The sequence below is a fragment of the Chiloscyllium plagiosum genome, unplaced genomic scaffold, assembly GCF_037043375.1.
Source record: "Chiloscyllium plagiosum isolate Xiang-an unplaced genomic scaffold, Cpla_swu_hap1 HiC_scaffold_11, whole genome shotgun sequence".
Taxonomy (NCBI): domain Eukaryota; kingdom Metazoa; phylum Chordata; class Chondrichthyes; order Orectolobiformes; family Hemiscylliidae; genus Chiloscyllium; species Chiloscyllium plagiosum.
The window spans coordinates 31708092-31731731 of record NW_028270149.1 but is presented as its reverse complement, the minus strand read 5'-3'; the positions used below and the strand labels follow the sequence as shown (position 1 = coordinate 31731731).

The 23640-nt window shown below is 38.6% G+C and overlaps 1 protein-coding gene across 3 annotated transcripts in view; it reads left to right on the top strand.

Annotated features, from left to right (window-relative positions):
• The first annotated feature begins 3297 nt into the window (after positions 1 to 3297).
• The window catches only part of kdrl (kinase insert domain receptor like), a 265292-nt gene continuing 244949 nt past the window's right edge, over positions 3298 to 23640 (top strand). For all 3 annotated transcript variants that reach the window (XM_087991964.1, XM_043704900.2, XM_087991965.1), the window contains exon 1: positions 3298 to 3697. In XM_087991964.1, coding sequence (XP_087848090.1) covers positions 3634 to 3697 — 64 coding nt within the window. In that variant the 5' untranslated portion in view covers positions 3298 to 3633. The remainder of the gene's footprint in view (positions 3698 to 23640) is intronic.

Sequence of the window (23640 nt, the reverse complement as noted above, 5' to 3'; positions counted from 1 at the left end):
TGTTGGCTGAAGGGCTGTTCTCTTGATGACACAAACTGTGCAACTTCCACTGGTGCCCACAGAAGACAAGATAGGGAATGTGTAGGAAAATAAGGTTAGAAGCTTGGGCATGTTCAGAATACAATTACAGTGCTGCTAATAGGAGTGCAGCACAGTCAGTTACAAAGATTCTTGTTTACAGAGACATGGAGGTCTCTGCATCACTACATGAGTAAGCTCTCTCAGTGAAGAGATAAATGTCAGGCCACACCACCAGTAATCTTGTCCTATTCTGGTCTGTTTTCTCTAGCAACAAGAGTCCACTCTGATGAAGGGTCACTGGACTCAAAATGTTAACTGTATTTGTCTCTCCACAGATGCTGCCAGACCTGCTGAGTTTCCTGAGCACTTTCTGTTTTTGAATAGCATACAGCATAAATAATAATCATAGTGCAGCAGTAGTGCAGCAAGAATTTTAATTTTAGAGGTTGGCATATTGCAAATCACGTATTTTGTTTTCTAGAATATTTTTTAACAAGTCTACAATACATTGAAATATTTGATGTACATATTTATCTTCAATTTTCTATCACACATCTTTCTCATTACCATTTTCTAGTCTAAATTCTGATATTAACATTTGCACTGGAAACTGTACTATAAACTTGTAATTATAATAGTTCTCTAGTGGTGCCACTGGATCACCTCAGTCATGGATCGCCCAGCTCTTTGATCTGTAGTGCAAAGAATATTCTATAGTAAATATTTCTATTTACTTGATTGTTTTAACCATAGAATATAATGTAAAATTAAAGTATTGTTTAAAAATAACAACAAAGTATAATACTAAAAAATGGGAATTGAATTTCATCCAAGCTTGCTGGAAATATTATATTCCACTGTTTGCGTCCCAACAATTACACTTGGTCTTAACTCCCAATAAGCATACCAAATTGGAGATGTGCTTAATTATAATGTATGTAAATCATTCCTCATTTGTCAAGTAGATTTAGACATTTATGATAATGCAGACAATGTTCTTTTTGCCGGTTCTATACTTGTCCAATGAAATTGTCATAATTATTCTCTGATATGAGAGTGGCTGCCATATATTTTGTTGCATTACAGGCACAGGGCTTGTACAAGTTCTTTCTGTCTACAAAGAAAAGGCACCTATGGATTAGTATACGGAGTTTCCAGTCAGCACAAGTCCCAATACAAACCCAAATGGCTGTCTTAAACTGGTTGTGAGCATAATTCTTTGCATATTCAGGACAATGCCTTGATCAATCAGAATCAACATGCTTTAAGCTTCAAACAAAGCTTGGCAATTAACTGTTAGTCATAATCTAACTGATGTACACTTCATGTCAACATCGCTGCAAACAAAGGCCCACTTGCCAACCAATCAGCACTCTTCTCTCAAACAGTGTAAATGTTGCTTTCTCTTTACATTGGCATTCTTCTAAATTGCTGAAAATGTGTTGCTGGAAAAGCGCAGCAGGTCAGGCAGCATCCAGGGATCAGGAGAATCGACGTTTCGGGCATAAGCCCTTCGAAGATTCTTCTAAATTGTCCTGATTAGCAGTACTCAAGTTCTGTTCTACCAAATGACTATCTACATTGCTCTATCTTAGGCACACAGAAATAAATTGTATTCACACCTGTGTATCACCATTCACATTTATATGCACTGCTGGTGCTGAATGAATTATGAAAAATTGCAAAATGAATGGTTAAAACATCAAGGTCAGAAATAGCCTAGTTTCAATTTATAGTCTATGCTGAGCTAACTGATCTTAGCCACGCCATTGATAGGAATATTGAAATTGAATTCAAGGTGATGAAAATCATTCAATTTATAACTTTGTTAAGGAAGGGAACAAAGGAACCAAAAAAATGAATAAATGGGAAATACATCCCATAAAGTAAAACATAAACAGCCAACAAGTAAAAGGGACGAAGTAAACAAATTAAAAAAGAAAAATTTTGAAAAAGATAAATCCTGAATGCAAAGAGAAGAGCAAGGAAGGATTGACAATATAGGAAAATTAAAATTATGGATTACATACGAATGAAGGAAAAGTTACAAAGTATTAATGAATGAAACACGGCATGTTATAGATGGTGAAGAACTCAAAGTTAGGAAGTAATATTTACCATCAGTACGTGTATAATAGTTGAAATGGCCTCAAAATGCCAGCTTGACACAATTAAGAATACTCTTACTTCTGGATCACGGGTTTGTGAATTTGAGCTTCATAACACGACTGGAGATCATAATCTAAACTGATATTTAAGTTCAGTAGCAAAGGAATACTGTATCGTTAAAGCCAACACACTTTATATTAGACATTTTCTTGTTCTCTAAGAACCGATAACATGACTCATAAGATGAAGAACAGGGAGTTGTCCTAACATCAAGCCAGCAATGTCAGTCATAAAAAACTGATTAATAAACTATGAATTTTATTTCTGTGATAAATGATTCTGATACAATTTAACCACCTTGCTTCTTGACACAACAATAGTCACTGAAGTTTAAGGAATACACTGCATCCAAATCTCTGACTGCTTTCGCTGGTCTGATAAGGTAATGTATAACAATAAATGCAAGAATTCCTTTCTTTCTCCACTCTTAAAAGTACCCATGCCACAGGCATGTGCACTAGTGATAGGTTTAGAGTTAGGGTGAGAATAGATAACTTCTGTAATTAAAATACTGCAAAATGTGCATGAAAAATAACTTCTAAAAAGGTGAGAGGAAACAAAGTGTAAGAATAGAAAATAAACTCAACTTGAACTGAGGTGAGAAGAAGTAAAATAAAATATAAAAGCCACCGTGAAGAAAAAATGCTACCATAGTGAAAATAAGTTTATGTTACACAATCACATCAACCACTTCAAGCCTTACTTAGAAATTTAAGCAAGGTAACTGATTTTTGGGTATAGTCAAACAAACTTATTTGTTTGTTTCCTTGACATGCTACTGTAGAGAACCAAATTGCATTTGTGATTACGTATATATATTTTTATGAATAAAGAATATTTTCTAAATAAATCTGATTTTTGGGTCTAACAAAGTGGATTTAAGAAAGAAATGAAAACACATTATAAATAATGCAGAAGATCTTGGGAGTTATACTTCAGTCCCTTTGAGTTTTAAATGAAAGTATCCAAATATAACTGCAATGCATTTAATAATAGTAGCTTACATTGCTGTTTAAGTTCTAACAGTAAATGGGCTCCCTCTGGCAGTGGCTGACGTAGCTGCTTTCCGCTGTTTTACACTATAAAGGATCTGGAGGCTGAAAAATAGTCCAGCACCACCTAAACTCAGCTCAGATTTCATTGCACTGTGCAGTCAGATAGGAAACAACCAAGTATCTTTTAACAATGTTCCTATCCCTCAGTGGAATTGACTTTGTGGTGGAATTATGATGAAGCATTTGGGAGTTTTCAGAGCTATAGGAAACTGAAAGTTTCATAAAGTGAAAAACTCAAGACCTGAGACAAAAAAAAGACACAGCACCTGCCTCTTGGGATCTTTTTAAGTGCACAATCTACATTGCACTGACATTTCGGCAGGATTCTTCTTGGAATTGAAGATAGAACAGACCCAGGATAGGAATATCCATTTCAACTGGATTGAAAATGTATTCTGGATTTTTCACGGCAGCAGTTTTTTTAATTCAATGGAGATTCATTTTGACCCAAGGTAAGAAAATACAGAAACAATTAACTGATTATTAATGATATATTAATAAGAATTCATTGTGCTTATTTATTTACTTATTATTGAATCGCTAGTTAATAATGGTATGTAAACACAACTCAACCTCTTGGCTGAAGTGATGAATTTTTCAGACATATTCACCTTGGCATTCTTTCAGTGGTGAGAGTATTTGTGAAATATTGCACAATACAATTAAACTCACAATACATGTACTTATATAAACAAAAATGAAGCTTGATAAAAAGTTCCTGCGTGCTTTTCTGCCTTTACCAACTTTCAGACCAACCAGGTCTATTTATCCAAAAGGTTAGTTTCTGTTTAACCCTTAACTTACTAAACAAGCGGGGCAGTAATCCAGTTAACTAAGCAAATATATTGTGACTGGCATACTTATAGTGTTACATTGAAATTTTGAAAACTTGCTACTCTTTTTTTTCAAATACCTAAAACTTGTAATCTTTAAAACACAACTTCTCAGTCTGAAAAGAATAATGTAACAGGTTCATGAAAAACGTAAACCTCAGGTCTATTAGATTGTTTGATTATACCTATATATTGCTGAATTGAAGGATAATGTGAGTCATAACAGTAAGTCGCACAAGAGCTATCTCTTTTTCTGTGTTGAATTTCAATTAAGTATCAACAATAAGAGGTAAGACAACTACTTTCATTCAAATATGTTTTGCTTATGTCAAAACAAGTTGGACATAAGAAGCATAGATTGGGCCTGAAAGAATGGTTCAAACCGCTATAACATGATTCAGATAGTTGTTTTTTCTTGAAATTCAGGAAATAAAAGGTCAGCTCTAAAAAAGTAAGGAATCTGATTGTAGGCATGATGTAAGAGATTTAAAGGTAGATACAATTAATGTGAGTATGCATCAGTAATTAGATAACAATAGTCACAAATAATTAAGAAATATGACACAAAGGTAAAATAAGTCCATTGTCATTAATGCTTTAGTTAGTAAAAGCCTTGCTCAGGTCTCCATCAATCTGAGAGTATCTATTCATAGTGTGGAAATAGGCCCTTGCCCAACATGTCCACACTGACCATCTGAAGTGTATCCCACCCAAACCCATTCCCCATTCCTCTACATTTACCTAAATGTAGACTAATGCACCTAACCTACACATCCCTGAACACTATGGGCAATTTAGCATGGTCAATTCACCTAACCTGCACATCTTTGGGTTGTAGGAGGAAAACAGAGCACCCGAAGAAACCCACACAGACACAAGGAGAATGTGCAAACTTCACACAGACAGTTGTCTGAAGCTAGAATCAAACCCAGGTCCCTGGCGCTATGAATCAGTGGTGCTAAACACTGAGCTACCATACCATGCCATATCACTGCATAGATATTTAACATTTAAAAGCAAAATATTTTGCTTTTATTTTCTATATTAGTTATAACAATGTTTATATTTGTACAATGTGTTGAAACATCATGAAGGATAATAAAAGAGTTTCTGGAGTTGCATAATTCTTGTTAAGTAGTTGAGCACATTAGCCATTCTGCACCTGTAACATTAAGACTTCATGTGATTTCAATATTTGTTGGTCGAGAAATATTAAAACTTTAGGAGCTCTTCTCTCTTCCTCTATATTGAATACTGGGAGCTTTAATATCTTTCTAAAGCACTTGCATGAGTAGAGAAGTCAGATAAGCTGATAAACCTATGAACAATTTGAATTTGAGTCAGCATTAAATTAAGTATGTTAATGCTATTTTGTATTCCCTTCACAATGAAAACCACCATCAGGAGCTGTCGTCACAAACGTCTGTTACCCTCCCTTATTAAATGCCTAAGACAGATAACAATTTGCTTTCTTGGGCTTGAAGTTATACTATAGATCAATAACATATGCATCAGTCTGAAATTCTTCTTTCTGCTGCTTTCATTTGAGCTTCAAACTTTTTTTTAACTAAATGGTTAACACCTCCACTAAAATAATAGACAAAATAATTTCAAACCCATGTTGAGCATATATTTGCGATTAATTCAACAAAATAATTGCTCGACCATAATTTTGAAAGCTTTTATGCATTACATAATTCAAAAAGAAAGTTTCACCTCTCTGCTTGCTGATGCAGTACAACTGGAATAAACAAAACAAATGAAATCAGTTTTATTTAATTTCAGATACATTTCTGAAATGAATTAATGGGAATTTTGTGAACCTACAGCTGGTTCTTGTTCAGGACTGTGCAGCACAAGTCCATTCTGAAACATAACTCCTTCCCTCTATTCTCCATTCCACTAGCAGTGATTCTTGCTGAATCAAGATGCCAAGAGAAACACATATCTAAAAGGGTAACTCTCATATGCTTCAGGAGGACGAGTTCAATTTCTGGACTCTTCAGAAACTGTAGATTTTCGAAATTGCATCAGAGTGACTTGATTAAACATGAAACTGAAAAATGCTAGAATTCCTATCACGTAAGCAACTGACTGTTTCTGATTACCTCTATTGATTTTGGGTGGCTTTACTAAATTAATGAGGATAGCATATTGAAAAGATAGGTATTTCAGAGGCTTGCAAATTCCAAATAATATAAATGCAGGTCTAGAGTAAGCACTAAGAAAGTACGCTAAAAGCCGTAAAAGTATTCGGGTAAATGCTTGAGATGCAGGTCTGTCCCTGTGTGCAAAGTGACTGGCAGAAGTATCTACATTGTAGGTGTCCCTGAGATCGACAGGGAAGTGTTGAAGGGCTGAACTAGTGTAAGAATTGGACCAACAGCAGGAATGATGGTGTATTCAGGCTGGTGGCTTGCTGATGCCAAGTTGTGTGGACAAAGATTTGAGAATAATGTTAGCCCGTGGAATGTGCAGGGACATTGTGCTGAAGACAAAATTGGATGAAGTCTGGAACAAGGGACTGGTGAGCTGCTACTGTGAGGTACCTGCTTTGACCTTCATGTCAGAACTAGTACCATGTAGTTTCAAGGAAGGAGAGGAATGTTGAAATGAGATGAGTTCAACAAATAATATGGTGCAGATGCAAGGAAATAAGTATACCTCCACTCAATTGCAGGATTTTGAATCTAGAATCTAAATCTTAAGGGGAAAGTTGAGAATTTTTTTTCCTGACATCAAGATCCCAGATTTTCCTTTCTTGCTTGCATTTTCCCAAAATTTTTACCATTGTCTACCCCGCTCAAGGATAGGAAAATTCCACCTGTTGAACAAATTGATAAACTGCTCTTAATATATAGTCACTGCACATTCTGTCAAACTGCTAAATATGAACCAAAGCCTGCTAACATATATCCAGGTAATGCTCATACGGAATGGACACCAGGTGAGGAACATATCTAATCAGCTATGATGTCTCTGTACCCTATCTCAATAACTGTTGATAGTCTTTATTTATGTGGGCACCTGAATAATAAGTATGTTGGAGAGGCATCTAAGCTTACTAATGTCCATAGAACCACGCCATAACCTAGGTACCAAGTACTATATTAGAAGAGTGTATATGTCGACTGCACTGTTAATTTAAGTTAAAAATCACACAACACCAGGGTATAGTCCAACAGGTTTAATTGGAAGCACTAGCTTTCAGAGTGGTGCTCCTTCACCTGATGAAGGAGCAGCGCTCCAAAAGCTAGTGCTTCCAATTAAACCTGTTGGACTATAACCTGGTGTTGTGTGATTTTTAACTTTGTACACCCCAGTCCAACACTGGCATCTCCAAATCATGACTGTTAATTTAATGTCATTATAATTTATTTTTATTCATTTATGGAATGTGGGTATCTCTGACTCAGCCATCAATTACTGCCCATCTCTAATTACTCTGGAGAAGACAATGGTGATAGCTTTTCCCTGCCAGATTAATGCACTGTAACTACAAACATAACATGTTAAATCTTTTTAGAGTGTTCAGGTTCTTGCACATCCAACAATCTGCTCTGAAAACCCTGCTCACATTTTGACTGCTATGAAAATTGCATCACAGGTGCTGACACAATCAAGAACAGTGTAAAAAAAAACCTCCTAATTAAAACAACCTACAACATTCTGAAATAAAAGATTAATTTTTCTAATATTAGTGCATTCCGGGATCTGCACATTCATCAAAACCTAATTTTCCTTTAGTCAACCATAGCCTGTTTCTATATGGGGTTTTATTAAAATCCATATGTCAGTTTTTGAAGTAAATTGTTTACAGATGGACAGGCTACAAAGGGTGTAAGCCACTTTCAGTGGCAGAAGAAGTACCTTATAGCGTGAACAGTGAGAAGAGGAAGGAAGGTTACCAAACCAGTAACCAGAGAGATGAAAAGACAAAGAATGTTTAAATTACAAAGCAAAACTGTCCATAATTAGCAGCAATGAAAACTTGGAGAAGTATTTGGAACGAGTAGAAAAAACTAAACATGTTTTAACCTGCTTTCAATCCTTTTTGAACTGTGCAAAGCATGCAGAATGTTCACTAGTTCTGACATTGCTAATACATTTGTGGTATGAGTGTGTGCCCTTTTGAGGTTACATTAAGGCAGTAGCCTTTGAAAAGAAAAATCCACTAGATGCCTTCCTCTATTCATTTACAGCATAGATACTGATTCCACTTGTACTTTTCTACTTGCTGTGTGGCCATCCATAAAGGTTAATCTCAGACTGCCCACTTTACCAGCCTCCAACTTTGTTAACTCTGTAAACAGTTTTATATTTGTCATAAAATGTGATGACTTTCTTGTAAAACTATGTCTTAAATGGCAATGCTAATAGTGATAGAATGTGCCAGACCACTTCCAGCATCTGAGCCAAGAAACAGAGCTAAATAAATGATGAGTGTAGATAGAAGTCAACAACTTTTTAGAGTGTAACTACATGGGGAGTTCTAAAGTTTTGCTAAAAGAATCTGATACTTCTTCGATCAAAAAGTTGCATTATTTTATGTTGATGGGATTAGGTTTTCTAATAGACCTGACAGATTGATGTCCACGATCATAAAACTAATGCAGAACTGTTCTAGCTTAAAGAAATTTCCAATTCAAATGCTCTCTGCATGACTCACCATAGTACTGCGACAATGAATTGCAATAATCATGCTAAAATTATACCAAAAACAACCTGAAAGTTAAAAGTTAACAGAGGTATTGTTCCAGTTTCTGTAAAGATTTGTACCTTAACCCAGACTAACTATTTTGTTTGAAACTTTTGGAACACACATTTCGTAGTATGCGCCAGTTCATTTACACAGTGCTAGTGGAAATGACCATTTAAAGAACATTCATTGATTCGTTCCTTGTGACTCATGTAATGTTTGCTTAGTAAAAGTGATTGAATTAAGGGAACTTTGTCTGCCACCAAAGTGTTTCTATTAAGAAGTACTTATCATGGTTTTGTGTTTTTGATTTTAAAAAAGATCTGCATACATATATTATATGTAATTATTGAACAATTTGATTGCACTGTGGTCAAGAAGAGTAGGTTTCTGCCATGAGTTAGTTAATAAGACTGTGCACTTAATGGAAGCAAAGTGTGTCTGTGTATGATCGACCTTCTATAACAGTGGACTCAATAACTGGGAGACATAGAATTAAAGTGGAAGGTTCAGAAAGAAGTTGATGAGAAATGTTTTCATCCAGAGGATGCAGAAGGGTTTGGGTGTAGGAAATCTGGAACTTGAAAGGGCAGAAAAAGCAAAAGATTTTACCATAATTTTGAGTACGTGCTGCAAATTTAGAGTGTAGTAACTCACAAGGCTTTGGACCAAGTGGTGGAAAATGGAATTAGGGTCATTAAAGCCTTTTCATTTTGCTCAAACATGATCAGCCAGATAAAATAAATAAACAACTGCAGTAGTTTCTCAGTCTCTCCATCTCTGTTGCACCTGATCCAATAATGCCAGCTTCTACTAGGGAGTCTCTGAAATGTTCACCTTCTTTCTCAGCTGTGTCCGATCCATGTCCCTCTCTTTAGCCCTCACCCCTTCTTTTCCCTCACAGAACAGCGATATGGTCCCCCGGTCCTCACCTACCACCCCAGCAGCATCCATATCCAAAGGATCATAAGCGGCCATTTCCGCCACACCCAGCGGGATGCCACCACCAGTCACATATTCCCCTCCCCTCCCTTGTCATCCTTTCACGGGGCCTGTTCCCTCTGAGACACTCTGGTCAACTCCTCCTCCATACCCTAAACCTTCCCCTACAACCACAGAAGGTATAACACCTGCCAATTTACTTCCTCCTTCTTCACTATCCAAGGCCCATCACACCTTTCAGATGAAGTACCGACTTACCTGCACTGCGCTCAATCTAGGTGAAAGTGAGGACTGCAGATGCTGGAGATTAGAGTCAAGATTAGAGTAGTGTTAGAAAAGCACAACAGGTCAGGCTGCATCCGAGAAGCAGGAAAATTGACGTTTCGGGCAAAAGCCCTTCATCAGTAAGGGCTTTTGCCCAAAATGTCAGTTTTTCTGCTCCCTGGATGCTGCCTGACCTGCTATGCTTTTCCAGCACCACTCTAATCTTGACTCTGCACTCAAACTAGTCCACTGTATTCACTGCTCACAATGTGCTCTCCTTAGGATGATGAAATGCAGATAAGACAACTGTTTTGCTGAATAGCTATGTGATGCTCTCATCAATAACTCTGAGCTTTCTGTTGCCTGCCACTTCAGTGCACCACTGTGTTCTCTGATCAACATATCTGTCTCAGGCTTGCTGCAATACTCCAGCGAGGTTCAGCACAAACTGGAAGATCAGCATCTCATTTCCCACTTGGGGACCCTGCAGCCTTCAGGATTCAATAGCAAGTTCAATAATGTTAGGCCCTTATGCCAATCTCCACACACTAGGCCTTGTCATCACATGGGCTGCTACGACAACCATCCCATTGTCAGCTACGAATGGTCCAAATTAGTTGTTCTTGATTCCCTCAAGCTGACCTTTACCCATTCCTTTGTCTGTACAGCCATTGTTCTCTCTCATCTCAGTCTATCATTTATTCCTCCCCACACTCCCTTACCCGTCTCCCCCCTCACCCTACCTTTAGCATAAATACAAACCGTTTCCTAGCTACAATCTGTTCTGAAGTAGCGTTACTGAATCCAAAACATTAACTCTGCTTGACTTCCTTCTGTACTGCAAATTTCTTTAATTCTGCTTTGTAGCATTGATAGGTTGTATTGGTTTAGCATTGGAAGGTATCAACATTTAGATCTACTGTTTTAAATGAGAGGCCACTCTTAATATCCAAACAGGAATCCAATGATATACATTGAAGTATCATTGCAAGTGTGAGGAATGTTTCTCCTGCCCCTACCAAAGAATACACATCTCCAGCAGCCCCTCTATGGGTCTCTTTATCTCCATGAACTTCCCAGCAACCAGTCAGTCATCAGCACTGAGCTTAATTCACAAAAGACGTGGCCAAGTTCCTGTCCACAACCATATCAGTACCCACAATTTGCAAGATCCATGCTAGTGAGGCTTAGACTTCCAAGTTGCTCAACAACAATTGGTGGGTGGAGAATACACTCTCCATGCTCACTTCCCATTCTGCAATCAAATTCAACACAAGTGTTGTTGAAAAATATTAATTTCTAGGAAGCCAATGTATAAATACAAGTTGCTTTATTCTTATTGAGCATTAAAAAGATTATCATTATTCTCAGGTGCAAATCACTTTTCTGCACTTAACATGTAAAATATTTTTGAAAATTTAGCATGCAGAAGGTTTTGTTACTCAGAAAAATATATTTTTCAACAGGACAAGCTGTCAGAAATACTGCACACTATGTATTCTATTTGCAAAAGATCAGACTTATCTTTAAAAAACTCTTATCATGAAATGGCACAGCAAGAAAAAAACGTGGAAGAACAAAATTAAAATGAAAATACCAAACAGTACAATTACAAAAAATTATGAATAGTCTACGGAAACCCCCCCCCCCAAACACTGACTGCAGAGACTACATGATTTGTAGTGAAGTAACAGCAGAACAGAAAATGAATTAATAGGAATTAACCAGGAGGCATGGTGGCTCAGTAGTTAACATTGCTACCTCACAGTGCCATGGATCTGATTCTGCCCAGGTGTGACTGTGTGGACTTTGCACATTCTCCCTGTGGGTGAGTGCACATCCATTCCCTCTGGGTGCTCTGGTTTCCTTCCACAGTCCAAAGATGAGTGGGTTAGGTGGATTGGCTAGTGTCCAGGAATGTGTAGTTTAGGTGGATCATTGATGGGAAATGCAAGGTTATACAGGGATCGGGTGATGGTAAATCTGGATGGGATGTTCTTCTGGGAATCCCTGTGGATTTGTTGGGTTGAATGGCCTGTTTTCACATTGTTGGGATTCTATGAACGATTAAGATCAAAATTTACTTAGAAATGTTAGAACATAGAATATAGAACTTAGAGCAATAGAGCACAATACAGTGCCTTCAGCCCTCAATATTGTACTGACCTTTTATCCTATTCTAAGATCAAACTAACTTACATACTCTTCATTTTACTATCATCCATGTGCCTATCCAAGAGTTGCTTAATGTCCCTAATGTATTTGACTCTACTACCACTGCTGGTAGTGCATTCCAAGCATCCACCACTCTGTGTAAAGAACCTATCTCTGACATCTCCCCTAAACCTTCCATCCAATTACCTTAAAATTGTGCCCCCTTGTGATACACATTTCCACCCTCAGAAAAAGGCTCTGACTATCCGCTCTGTCTATGTCTCTCATCATCTTGTAAACCTCTATCAAGTCACCTCTTATCCTTCTTCACTCCAGTGAGAAAAGCCCTAACTCCCTCAACCTTTCTTCATAAGACATGCCCTCCAGTCCAGGCCGCAACCTGGTAAATCTCCTCTGCACCCTTTCGAAAGCTTCTACATCCTTCCTATAATGAAGTGACCAAAACTGAACACAATATCCCAAAAATGGCCTAACCAGGACTCTATGGAGTTGCAACATAACCTTGCACCTCTTAAACTCAATCCCCCTGTTATTGAAAGCCAACATGCCATACGCTTTCTTAACAACCCTATTAACTTGGTGGCAACTTTGAGGGATCTATCGACACGGACCCCCCAGATCTCTCTGTTCTTCCACACTGCCAAGTATTCAAATTTGACCTTCCAAAATGAATCATTTCATACTTTTCCGGGTTCAACTTCATCTGCTACTTCTCAGCCCAGCTCTATATCCTGTCAATGTTTTGTTGCAACTTACCGCAGCCGTCCACACTATCTACAACTCCACCAACCTTCATATCATTGACAAACTGACTAACTCACTCTTCCACTTCCTCATCCAAGTCATTTACATAAATCACAAAGGGCAGCGGTCCCAGAACAGATCCATGCGGAACACCACTGGTCACCAAGCTCGAGGCTGAATGTTATTTCATTCACATTTCCAGTTTCAGCACTAAGCAATAACAATGTAATCTGGTGAAGAGTACCATTCCAAATTTTGTTTCTGTAGCTTCTGTGGACTGTCAACAAAATAACAGCATGAGAATGAAAAAAATTGTTTTGACTCAAATCTTTCAGCTCTAGGTCAGAACTTGCTTGAAATTGATACTGACATGAGAGTAAAATATCTTGACAGCATTTATCGAAAGAGATTTTGTCATTTGAGCAAAACAACTAAGATCCTTGGATCAATAGTGTTCAAAACAATGAGAGGTTGTTCTTTGGAAACAGGAGAACAAATCAGAACATTCAAAACTGTCTAGTGTTTTTGACCTGATGGCAGGACTGCAAAGTTATAAATGAACGATATAATTGATATTATAAGGTTTAACTATCATTTGGAAATTGCTCTTTACTGTTCAAAATGTAGTAGAACTACTATCCAGGTTGACACATCTTATCATGGTATATTAAGAGTTTAGATTAGATTAGACTACAGTGTGGAAACAGGCCCTTCGGCCCAACAAGTCCACACCGACCCGCCGAAGCGAAACCCACCCATACCCCTACATTTACCCCTTACCTAACACTACGGGCAATTTAGTATGGCCAATTCACCTAACCTGCACATCTTTGGACTGTGGGAGGAAACCGGAGCACCCGGAGGAAACCCACGCAGACACGGGGAGAACGTGCAAACTCCACACAGTCAGTCGCCTGAGTCGGGAATTGAACCCGGGTCTCTGGCGCTGCGAGGCAGCAGTGCTAACCACTGTGCCACCATGCCGTTTAATTAGTAAAAGCGTAGTAGGATTTTGATTTGTCATTCAAAGATAATTATAGTTGGCAATGCCATACATAGATATTTTTGTAAAAACATATTTAATATGTAAAATCAAATAGATAAATCTTAGTTAAACCAAGTTAGTGTATTGCATGTACACTTGGGCACAAAATATGAAAGGTATGGAAGTAATGGAAAAAGAAGTGCATAGATTTATAAGATGTTATCATTGACAAGGGCATTGTTGGATGGACCTTGAGATGTTAGAGCTTCTGTCATTGAAGAAGCAGAGATTGAGGAGTGACCCAATATATGTCTTACATGTGAAATACAGTGTTGAGGTAAATAGTCATAAATTGCTACAACGGGTGAGTGGGTCAGTAAGAGAGCTAATCACAAAAGTAAAATAGAGCTCAAAAACGTTGTACAGAAAATTGTCACAACTTGAAATTCTCTTAAATATCTACTTCAAATAGATGTATATCAAAGACTAGTATTTTCTGACATAAATGTCACTCTCTACTTATTAGCCTAAATCTGAATGTTGTCAAGATCTTGCAGCATATTAACATGAACTACTTCATTGCCTTAATAGCTTTCAATAAATACAAACATACACCTTTGCTGGGCATCACTCCACTTCATGGAGAATTCCCCTTCCATTCACATTGACTTTAATTTTACAAGGACTCTTTAATGCCACATGTGTTCATATGCTGCCTTGCTATCAAGAGCAGTCACTCTCACTCTTTCACATCTTTGTCCAATGCTGTATGAGGTCCAGAACCAAATGCTCATTGATGCATAGGTAAGTAAATTTGATTTAATTGCAGTGTTGATGATATTTCCTATTGTTTTGGTGATAATTCAGAGTCCTGATTTCTACGGACAGAACATATTGAGCAGCTTTCCACATTGTCGGGTAGTTTTGCAGCTGCACAGGAACAACTCAGCTGGAGGCGTGGTTAAGCAATAAATGAAGAAAAAAAAGTCATCTCTGATTTATAAGTTAAAAGTACATTTTAGGAACAAAGCCCATTGTCATTCCTTGTGGTGTAGCAATACTATTTCAACTCAAAATGAAATTACTATTGTGGCATGTAATGATTAAGCTTTAGAGACAGGAAATAGTCTGTGGCCAGTCTGCACCATAGATAAGGGAATTCCGCAAATTATTCCTACCGCTCTCAAGTTGTGACAAAGGATTTCCTTCTTAAGTGTTCAATAGATTGTTGGTCAGAACTCAACATCTTACAAGGTTTGTAGTAGTTTTGTCAAAAATTTACTTAACTTTTAATTTAGTGTTTCCTTAAATATATCATATTTCTTGCAGAAGTTCAACAGAAAATTTAAAATGTATGTCTGTTCGAAGTGATGTCAGTACAAATGTTTTATTCTGTTTCAAGTTAAAATGTAAATTCTCAAAACTGATATAAATAACAATGATTGCTAATCAACAATAATGCTGCACGACATCAAAGAACTGAGGAACTTAAACTGAAAATACTTATGGGATAAAAACTCATATCCTTGTCACCTCCCTGTTTTAAACCAGGAAGTCCACATTCTTGGTGAACTGATCTTTCTCGGCAAGTGTAAACTATGAACTCAAAGGGTTTGAAATCAGGTTGTGAGCCTTTAGCAACATTTATGTTAATGTTTTGTGTGAAATTCACTTGGCCTGTTGATTTAACAAAGGCACAAACATGTTTGCTTTAACTGCAAGTGTCAAATTGGCTCAATTAGTGGCACTTGCTTGTGTGAGCCAGAAAGTCATGAGTTAAAGTCCCACGCCATCCCATGATTTGAATATATAATCCAGACTGATCTTTCAACATTTCCATTGGTACTGGAATTGATAGAGACTTTAAACCCAGGGATGGTCTGGGAGAACAGGCAAGTAAAAAGACCTCTTGCAGCATGTTTTGAACAGGGATTCTGCCAGTTTATGAGCCAAGACTCCAAGCCAAACAATAGCACTAAAAACAACTTCACTGACTCTCAGACTCGGACAGCTACAGAACTGAAGGAGACCATTCAGCCCATCATGTCCATATCGGTCAACAAAGATCTGACTACACTAATCAAATTTTACAGCTCTTGGCCCTCAGCTATGGCAATGTAAGTGAATATCTAAATATTTCTTAATTGTTACAAAGTGTTACAGACAGATCCAGACTTTCTACCCAGTTCCAAACGTTAAGTGAGAAAAGGTATCCTAAAATCACAACTTAGCCTTCTATTTCTTACATTAAATCTATACACCCTGGTTATTGACTCCTCTACCAATAGAAAATTGTCTTCATAACTGTCCTATGGATATCCCTCATAATCTTACACATATTTAAAATAGAATAGAATAAAATAGAAATTTATTGTCACTTTTACATAAAAAATACAAAGAAAAGTTTTATAAATCACCCCACCACAGCACCTACATTAATGACAGAAGTCATACACAATAACTAAAAAAAGGAAAACTAAGGCAAAGTTTATCGCAGTTCATTTAATGGCTCCTGGGCTAATCTCAAATTTCTTTGCTGCAAAGCAAACAATCCCTGCCCATCCGATCTTTCCTCATAGTTCATATCTTCCACCCTAGGCAGCACCCTGGTAAATCTCTTCAGCGCCCTGTCTAGCACGGCTTAATCTGAAATAACTCCACAGAGATTGGTAGCTCATCATTAGTTCACTCTTTACTTACATGTGGAGAGTCCTTGACACTGATCGAGCTTCCCCAGAGCCAGCTCTCAGTGAACAAAACCTCTGACATTCCTGTTTTTTTTTCTCTTATTTTATCCCCAGCACCCATGGTGTGTGTGCGCAGGTGGGAGACACAGTGAGAGACACAAAGTGCACGACATTCCTGTTTATATTTGTCAGCCAGGGCTTCCTGTTTGGACCAAATTAACGGCCCCATTCAGGGAACTCATATTCTATGAGGGCCACCTGTCTGATCCCATTGCCATCATTACATCCCCCTCCCTCCAAATCCTAGGACACATGCTGGTTCTTTTTTGGAGCTCCCCCTGGGACATCTTAACACTGGGTCAGGTTCCTCCAACTCTGCCTCTGATACGCGTGGCATGTAACACACAGTAGCACACCTTTTGTGCCCAGAGCATCTCAGAAGAAATTCATTCTCCTCTTCAGAAGGCAAAGGCATCCATCTCAGATTCCAAGGTACCTTCAATGCTTGACAGACAGGGAGACCCCACAGGTTCTGGAAGAGTCGGAAAGGCTGTCAAGTAGCCAGGCACATATAGCTCCCACAGTGTTTGCAGGTTTTCAGCTGTCATGTGGTCCAATTGCATGTTCAGGACCTTCGCACCTACCTGAACTTTATATATCACTGAGCCTGACCTCGCATCCTCCATACCTCTTACCCATGCAGGACCATTCCTATGGTTCCGACACCAAATATCGTCTCCTGGAGTAAACTGTCTCTCTCACTTTGTGGAGTCTTGGGTCCGGCATTGGCATTCCTCATACTATTTCACCCTCCATGCCAGGTCCGGGAAGATCAAATTTAACCTGGTGTGGAGTCTTCTCCCATTAACAACTCTGCTGGAGCTATCCCTGTAGTTGCATGAGGAGTGGTCCTATTATAAAACAGGAACCGGGACAGTTTGGTATCAAGTGAAACTGTAAGCTGTTTCTTTAAGTTTGCTTTAAAAGTTTGGACTGCTTTTTCTGCCAGACCATTAGATGATGGATGGTATGGAGCTATCCTTATATAACAAATACCATTCAAGTTTAGAAAATACAGAAGCTCCCTGCTGGTGAATGATGACCTGTTATCTGTGACCAATGCTTCCATACGACCATGTATTGCAAAAGATGCACAGTGTTCCTCTCATTGTCCAGTGTTGGACAAATAAACTCTGTGCACATCCAGCCATTTTGTCTGGACACCCATAATGACTAAGAACATTCTGCTCATGAAAGGACCTGCACAGTCGATGTGTAACTGAATCCAGAGTTTGCCCAGCCAGTCCCACAAATGTGGTGGGCGGCACGGTGGCACAGTTGTTAGCACTGCTGCCTCACAGCGCCAGAGACCCGGGTTCAATTCCCGACTCAGGCGATTGACTGTGTGGAGTTTGCAATTCTCCCCGTGTCTGCGTGGGTTTCCTCCGGGTGCTCCAGTTTCCTCCCACAGTCCAAAAGATGTGCAGGTCAGGTGAATTGGCCATGCTAAATTGCCGGCAGTGTTAGGTAAGGGGTAAATGTAGGGGTATGGGTGGGTTGTGCTTCGGCGGGTCGGTGTGGACTTGTTGGGCCGAAGGGCCTGTTTCCACACTGTAAGTAATCTAATCTAAGTACTTTTTGTCCTTGTTGGCACTCTGGGCACTGCCCCATCAATGCAGCTATGTCAGCATTCAATCCTGACCACCAGACATAACTTCTCACCAACATCTTTATTTTGAAAACCCCTCAATGATCCTGGTGGAGTTCAGCCAGTATCTGGCAGTGTCCTTTGCTCGGGACAATCACTCTTGTTCCCCAAAATAATATACCATTTTCTACCATGATCTGGTCTCTGAGTTCAAAAAGGTTTCAGTTCTGGTTGTGATGGCCCTTTGGTCTCCCCATCACCACCCACTGTTTCAGTTTTAGCAAACTGGATATTTCTGTGTCCAAAATCTGATACTGTCAGCTGTGACTGGAAGTGTATGCAGAAAATTTAAAACTGTTACAGACTCCCCCAGTGGAGACACCACTAACAGTGTGTCTGCATTTGCAACTTGGCCTCCTCGATGACGTTCCAACTTGTAATTGTAAACACTTACCATTAGAGCTCTCTGCCAAATTGACCTAAAATTATGGGCAGCTCTGCCTTGTCTTCTTTAAGTAGACCTAGCAGGGATTTGCGGTCTGTTATTATTGCAAATTTACTCCTGTAAAGGTATTAGTGGAACTTCCTGACTCCAAACATGACCGTCAAATCTTCCTTCCTTTATCTGGACATATTTATGCTCTGCATTTACCAAAGTTCCCCTCGGATGCAGATGCTATTGGATGTTCCTCTCCATTCGACCACCAATGAGCTAATAGTACCCCGATGCCGGAAAGAGGTATCAATACCAGATCTCACTTGGGATCATAATGTGCCAACACTTTAGAGGATGATAGCTGTTTCTTCACTTCGCTAAAGGTTATGGTTTGGCTATGCGACCATTTTCAAGGCTGAATCTTTCTTTAAGAGTTGTTGCAAATGTGCCAGGATGGAGGCTAGGTTTTGTATAAACTTTCCATAATAATGCACCAGCCGAAGGAAAAACCAAAACTCCGGTACAGATATGGGAGCCAGTGCACCATTGAATGTTCTCACTTTATCCTCCAACGGAAATAACCCAGTCATGTCAACTCGGTAGCCCAGGTAGGTCATTTCGGGTGCCTGGAACACATTTTTCCTTTCTAAGGGAGATGTGAAACATCTAAGGAGCTCTCTAAGTGCTCCTCATTGCTCTTCCCTGCCATTAGCTCATCATCTAGATTAGTGCTGACCTGGGGTAGACCTTGTAAAATGTTTTTCATTGTCCACTGAAAGATTGCACAGGCTCACAATATCCTAAACCACAGTCTCAATTAATGGGTCAAAACCTTTTGGGTTCTAATTGTAGCATACTTCTGGGAATCCTTATCTTACCACAATTCCAAGTACGCATGGCTCATGCCCCATTTCGTGAAGGACAGCCCAAATACGACCCCTAACACATCCCCACCACCCCAATCAACCCCAGAACTCCCCACCAGTTTTGTGTTTAATCTATGTGAGGGATTGGGTATTTATCCAGCTACAAGAAATGGTTTACCATTTGTTTAAAATCTCCACAAAGGTGAACCAACCCATTAAGTTTCACAATCAGAATGACACCTATCCAAATGTGTGGACTGCCCACCATCCTGCCACTCCAACAGGTTCCAATGTAATTTGCCCATTTTGTTCAGCCCCTGCCATAAAATCGATACTCTGAACACTGAATCTGTCTCGCTACCTGACACTGTCTGGGCTGAGCAAGAATACCCAGAATCTTGGTGGTATATTTGACAGTGAGATGCATTTCCAATTCAAACCTACAAAGGTTCAATGATATCCCTTTGCTCTCCCCTGTGACTTGGAAGATTGAGGTGCCCATTTCAGAATTTGAATGCAAAAGTTTCGGTTGACCCTAGTCCCATTGCGCTTGTCAGGTTGACAGAGGAGATCCCATGTCTACTATATTGCAAAAGTGCAAGGGTTATCCCAATGTCCTGATCAAACTACATCCTTCAATCAATATCACAACAACAGCTTATTCACTCATTATCAAATTTCTGCTTGTGGCATTTTCCAAATACAAATTGTTACCTTATTTCCTACATTATAATGTGACTACACGTTTTATTCTCTACTGGAGATAAAGTATTTGGGGCATCCTTTTTTTTGTGAAAGACCTCACTTAAATGCAACCAATCCTTTTACATCTGCATCACCACAGAATTCCAACTTGCCCGTCTTGAGCCTACTTCAGAGTTTCTGCCATCAAAACCCTCATCCATGCTTTAGCTCCATCTAAAATTGACTATTGCCATGCTCTCTTGGTCAGCCTCCCATTTTACACCCTCCAATGTGCAGCTCCTGTTCAACAATTAATCATATATTGTTGACCTACACTGATGCCTGCTTTCTTACTCTTGTTTTCAAATTCCTCTGTGGCCTCACACATCCTTATCCCTGTAATATTGTCCAATCTTACAACCAATTGAAAACTTTGTGCTCCTCCAAACATGGCTTGTGTAAATCCTAATTGTTACTGCTCCAGCATTAGCAGCCAGCTAATGTCTAAAATTCCTCCTCGAACACTCTCAGCAGCTCCAGCATTCTCCATCTTTAAGATAATCCTTTGAAATGTACTTCTTCAAGTACTTGGTCACGAACTCTAACATTTTCTTGTGGCGTTTGAGGACCAAATTTTGTGATAATGCTCCTGCAAAAGAGCCCAAGATGATTTGTTATAATAGAAGTGCTATATAAATGCAAATTGTTGTTTTTGTGGAACCTTAAGTGCAAATTGGCTGCTAGATTTGTGTACATGCCAGTGAATTTATTTCAGAAGTAATTTTATGGCTGTGAAGTACTTTGGGACATCCTGAGGATGTGTTATAGCACGATATAAACTCTTTATCTAACAGTGGAAGCTCATTAACACATTTGTAACTAACTTCACATACTTGAACTAAATGATTTGTTTTGCTTTAAAATGTAAGTCATTATCACAGCATTATTACAGCATACTAGAAGCAGCAATTTGGTTTGTCATTTCTTCAGCAGTTCGAGGCATTCAATTAGGCTACTGCCCACCTTTTCCCCTTGGTCCTGCACATTCTTCCTTTTCAGATAAATGTACAATTCCCTTTTGAATTCTGTCTCCATTAAACTCAGCCAGTGTAATCCAGATTGTAACCACTGATTGCATGAAAAGATTTTTTCTCATGCCATCTACCTTAAATCGGTGCCATTTTGCTCAATGATATTTCATTAGCAATATCACAGAAAGTCGTTGATTCCACTTTTTTTTCTGTCTGCTTTGTAGAACCACAGGCAATAATATGAAAGAGGTTGGAAATTTCTGTTACATTTTGACATTGCAGGTCAAATGGATGCCTCTGTGCAAAATTATTATGTGATATAATCTTTCTCAAATAGTTTAGTTAATCATAGCTTGAAATCCCAAATGATTTATAAACACATGACCACAATATTGCCTTTCACACAGTGGTTGTCAGTGCTGGGGTTTAGAAGCCAACTGTGGCCTCAGTAGATTACTGCAGGACAAAGATTATGCAACATATATAAAATTATGCAACATTTGCAGCTTTTGGTTGTTAACGCTTTGTGTGTTTGTGCATAAGTACATTCCTGTTAAGTTCTACAACATTTTTCTGCCAAATTGCATTCAGTTATTTTTTTTTCCAACACGCTGTTTCTATCACACTGACGCTTATCAATTCATTTTACATATTTGAGTCCTCCAAGTTACTTTCTCCTCCTAATTGCATTTCCAAGACCGATTGTGATGACTTTCACTGTGAAATGTGTTTAAGGAATACTAGATATAGTTTGCAGACCCAATCCTGCTTAATTCCCCCTCTTGTGACGAATGCTTTCCTCTCAGTAGCCAAACACTTCTTCTATGATGTCCTCCTATTTGATCTTGAACTTAATTCAAAGTTGCTTCTTGACTGTACTTCCCCAATATAGGGAATAGAGAATAAGATAAAGCAGAAACAAGGTACACATGACAGATTGCAGGTTAATAATAGAAGGGAGAACCAGGCGCTGAATGTATAAAAGTTCAGAGGGGAAGTGAAAAGCTAAATCAGCAAAGTATTGGCATCTGGAAGGAGGATAGTGATAGACTTCAAGAGAAAATAGTCTGGTGAAATGGAAGAACTTATAGCAGATGAAATTTCTTAGAGAGAAATGAGAAGTGCCTTATTTTGGTAGGAGGAACAAAAAGTGACAAAACAAATTAAGGAGTACATTTCTAAAGTGGGTTCAAAAAACAAAGGGATATTGGGTATGTATGTGCAGACAACACTGAAGGTGCCCATGAATGCTGAAAAAATGAACTGGTTCCCCTCCTTCCAACCTTCTCAGTTGGTCACGGAAAAGGGTTAAGTTCTTTTTAACATGGGGCTGTATCTTTATCAAATTAAACATATGGTTCATTATTTTTTACTGGACCAGTCAGGGGTTTCTTGAGTTAAAAAAGAATAAACCTGCTAAACTGGAGAAAAATAAATGTCAAGCATACTGCCTCTGTCAGCCACTTGGAGAAGGTCAGATGGACACAAACATAAAAAGTTAAAACAAGATAGCACCCAGTATAGAGGGAAGTTAAAATCAAATGCATTCTAGAGCTATTTAGGTGTGCGTAAGGCATAAAGTTTTGTCCTGAGATCACAAGTGGTTGGTTGTTCTTGCATCATCAGCAGTAGGGAGTATAACAATAATCTTTTTAAGTTTGTGGTTTCCAAATGTTGCTTTTGGCCAAAACATTTTCTTCTGAAGAAATGGAGTAAGAGCCTTCTCCATCCTGACTTCAGCTCTGCAGATAAAATTCATCCTATTTGCTTTGCCAAAGGCAACCCTTTTTGGAACTGCAGCTTGGTTACACATTCCCCCCATCCCCCCACCCCACCTGCTGAGTTTGCTGCATCTAAGTTTGATAACTGTAGGTAATACATAGTCGCTAGTATCTGAAGATTTTCAAAATGGTGTATTTCAAAACAGAAGAACACTTTCATGTCTCCCATGTATGGATTGGCTGACTGGTTCATGATATTTACAGCTCAGACCATCTTTTATTTGATACACATTGGATGCATAAAGCATACCAATGTGTATGTGTCAAAAGATGCCAGTTACCATTTTAAGCCAGTTGTTTTTGTCCTTTTTTAAAAGTTATTCCAGTTCTTGAAAGTTCCAAGTATTAAATCAGTCGATGGGATTAAGAAATCAATAGTCCATGTTTTATTATTATAGCAATAATAAAAAGTATTTGAGATTCATAAATCAAAACAAAAAGCACAAAAAGCAAGACAAGCTATGGAGAAACATTTAAAAATTCTGATTCAGACTCAATTGGAATACTGATACAATTCTGAGCTTTGGAGTTAGGAAGTATATGAAGGCATAGGACAGAATACAAAAAGGTTTATGGTAAATTGTTTCAGAGATGAGGTGTGTGGGTGCATAAAGAAGCTA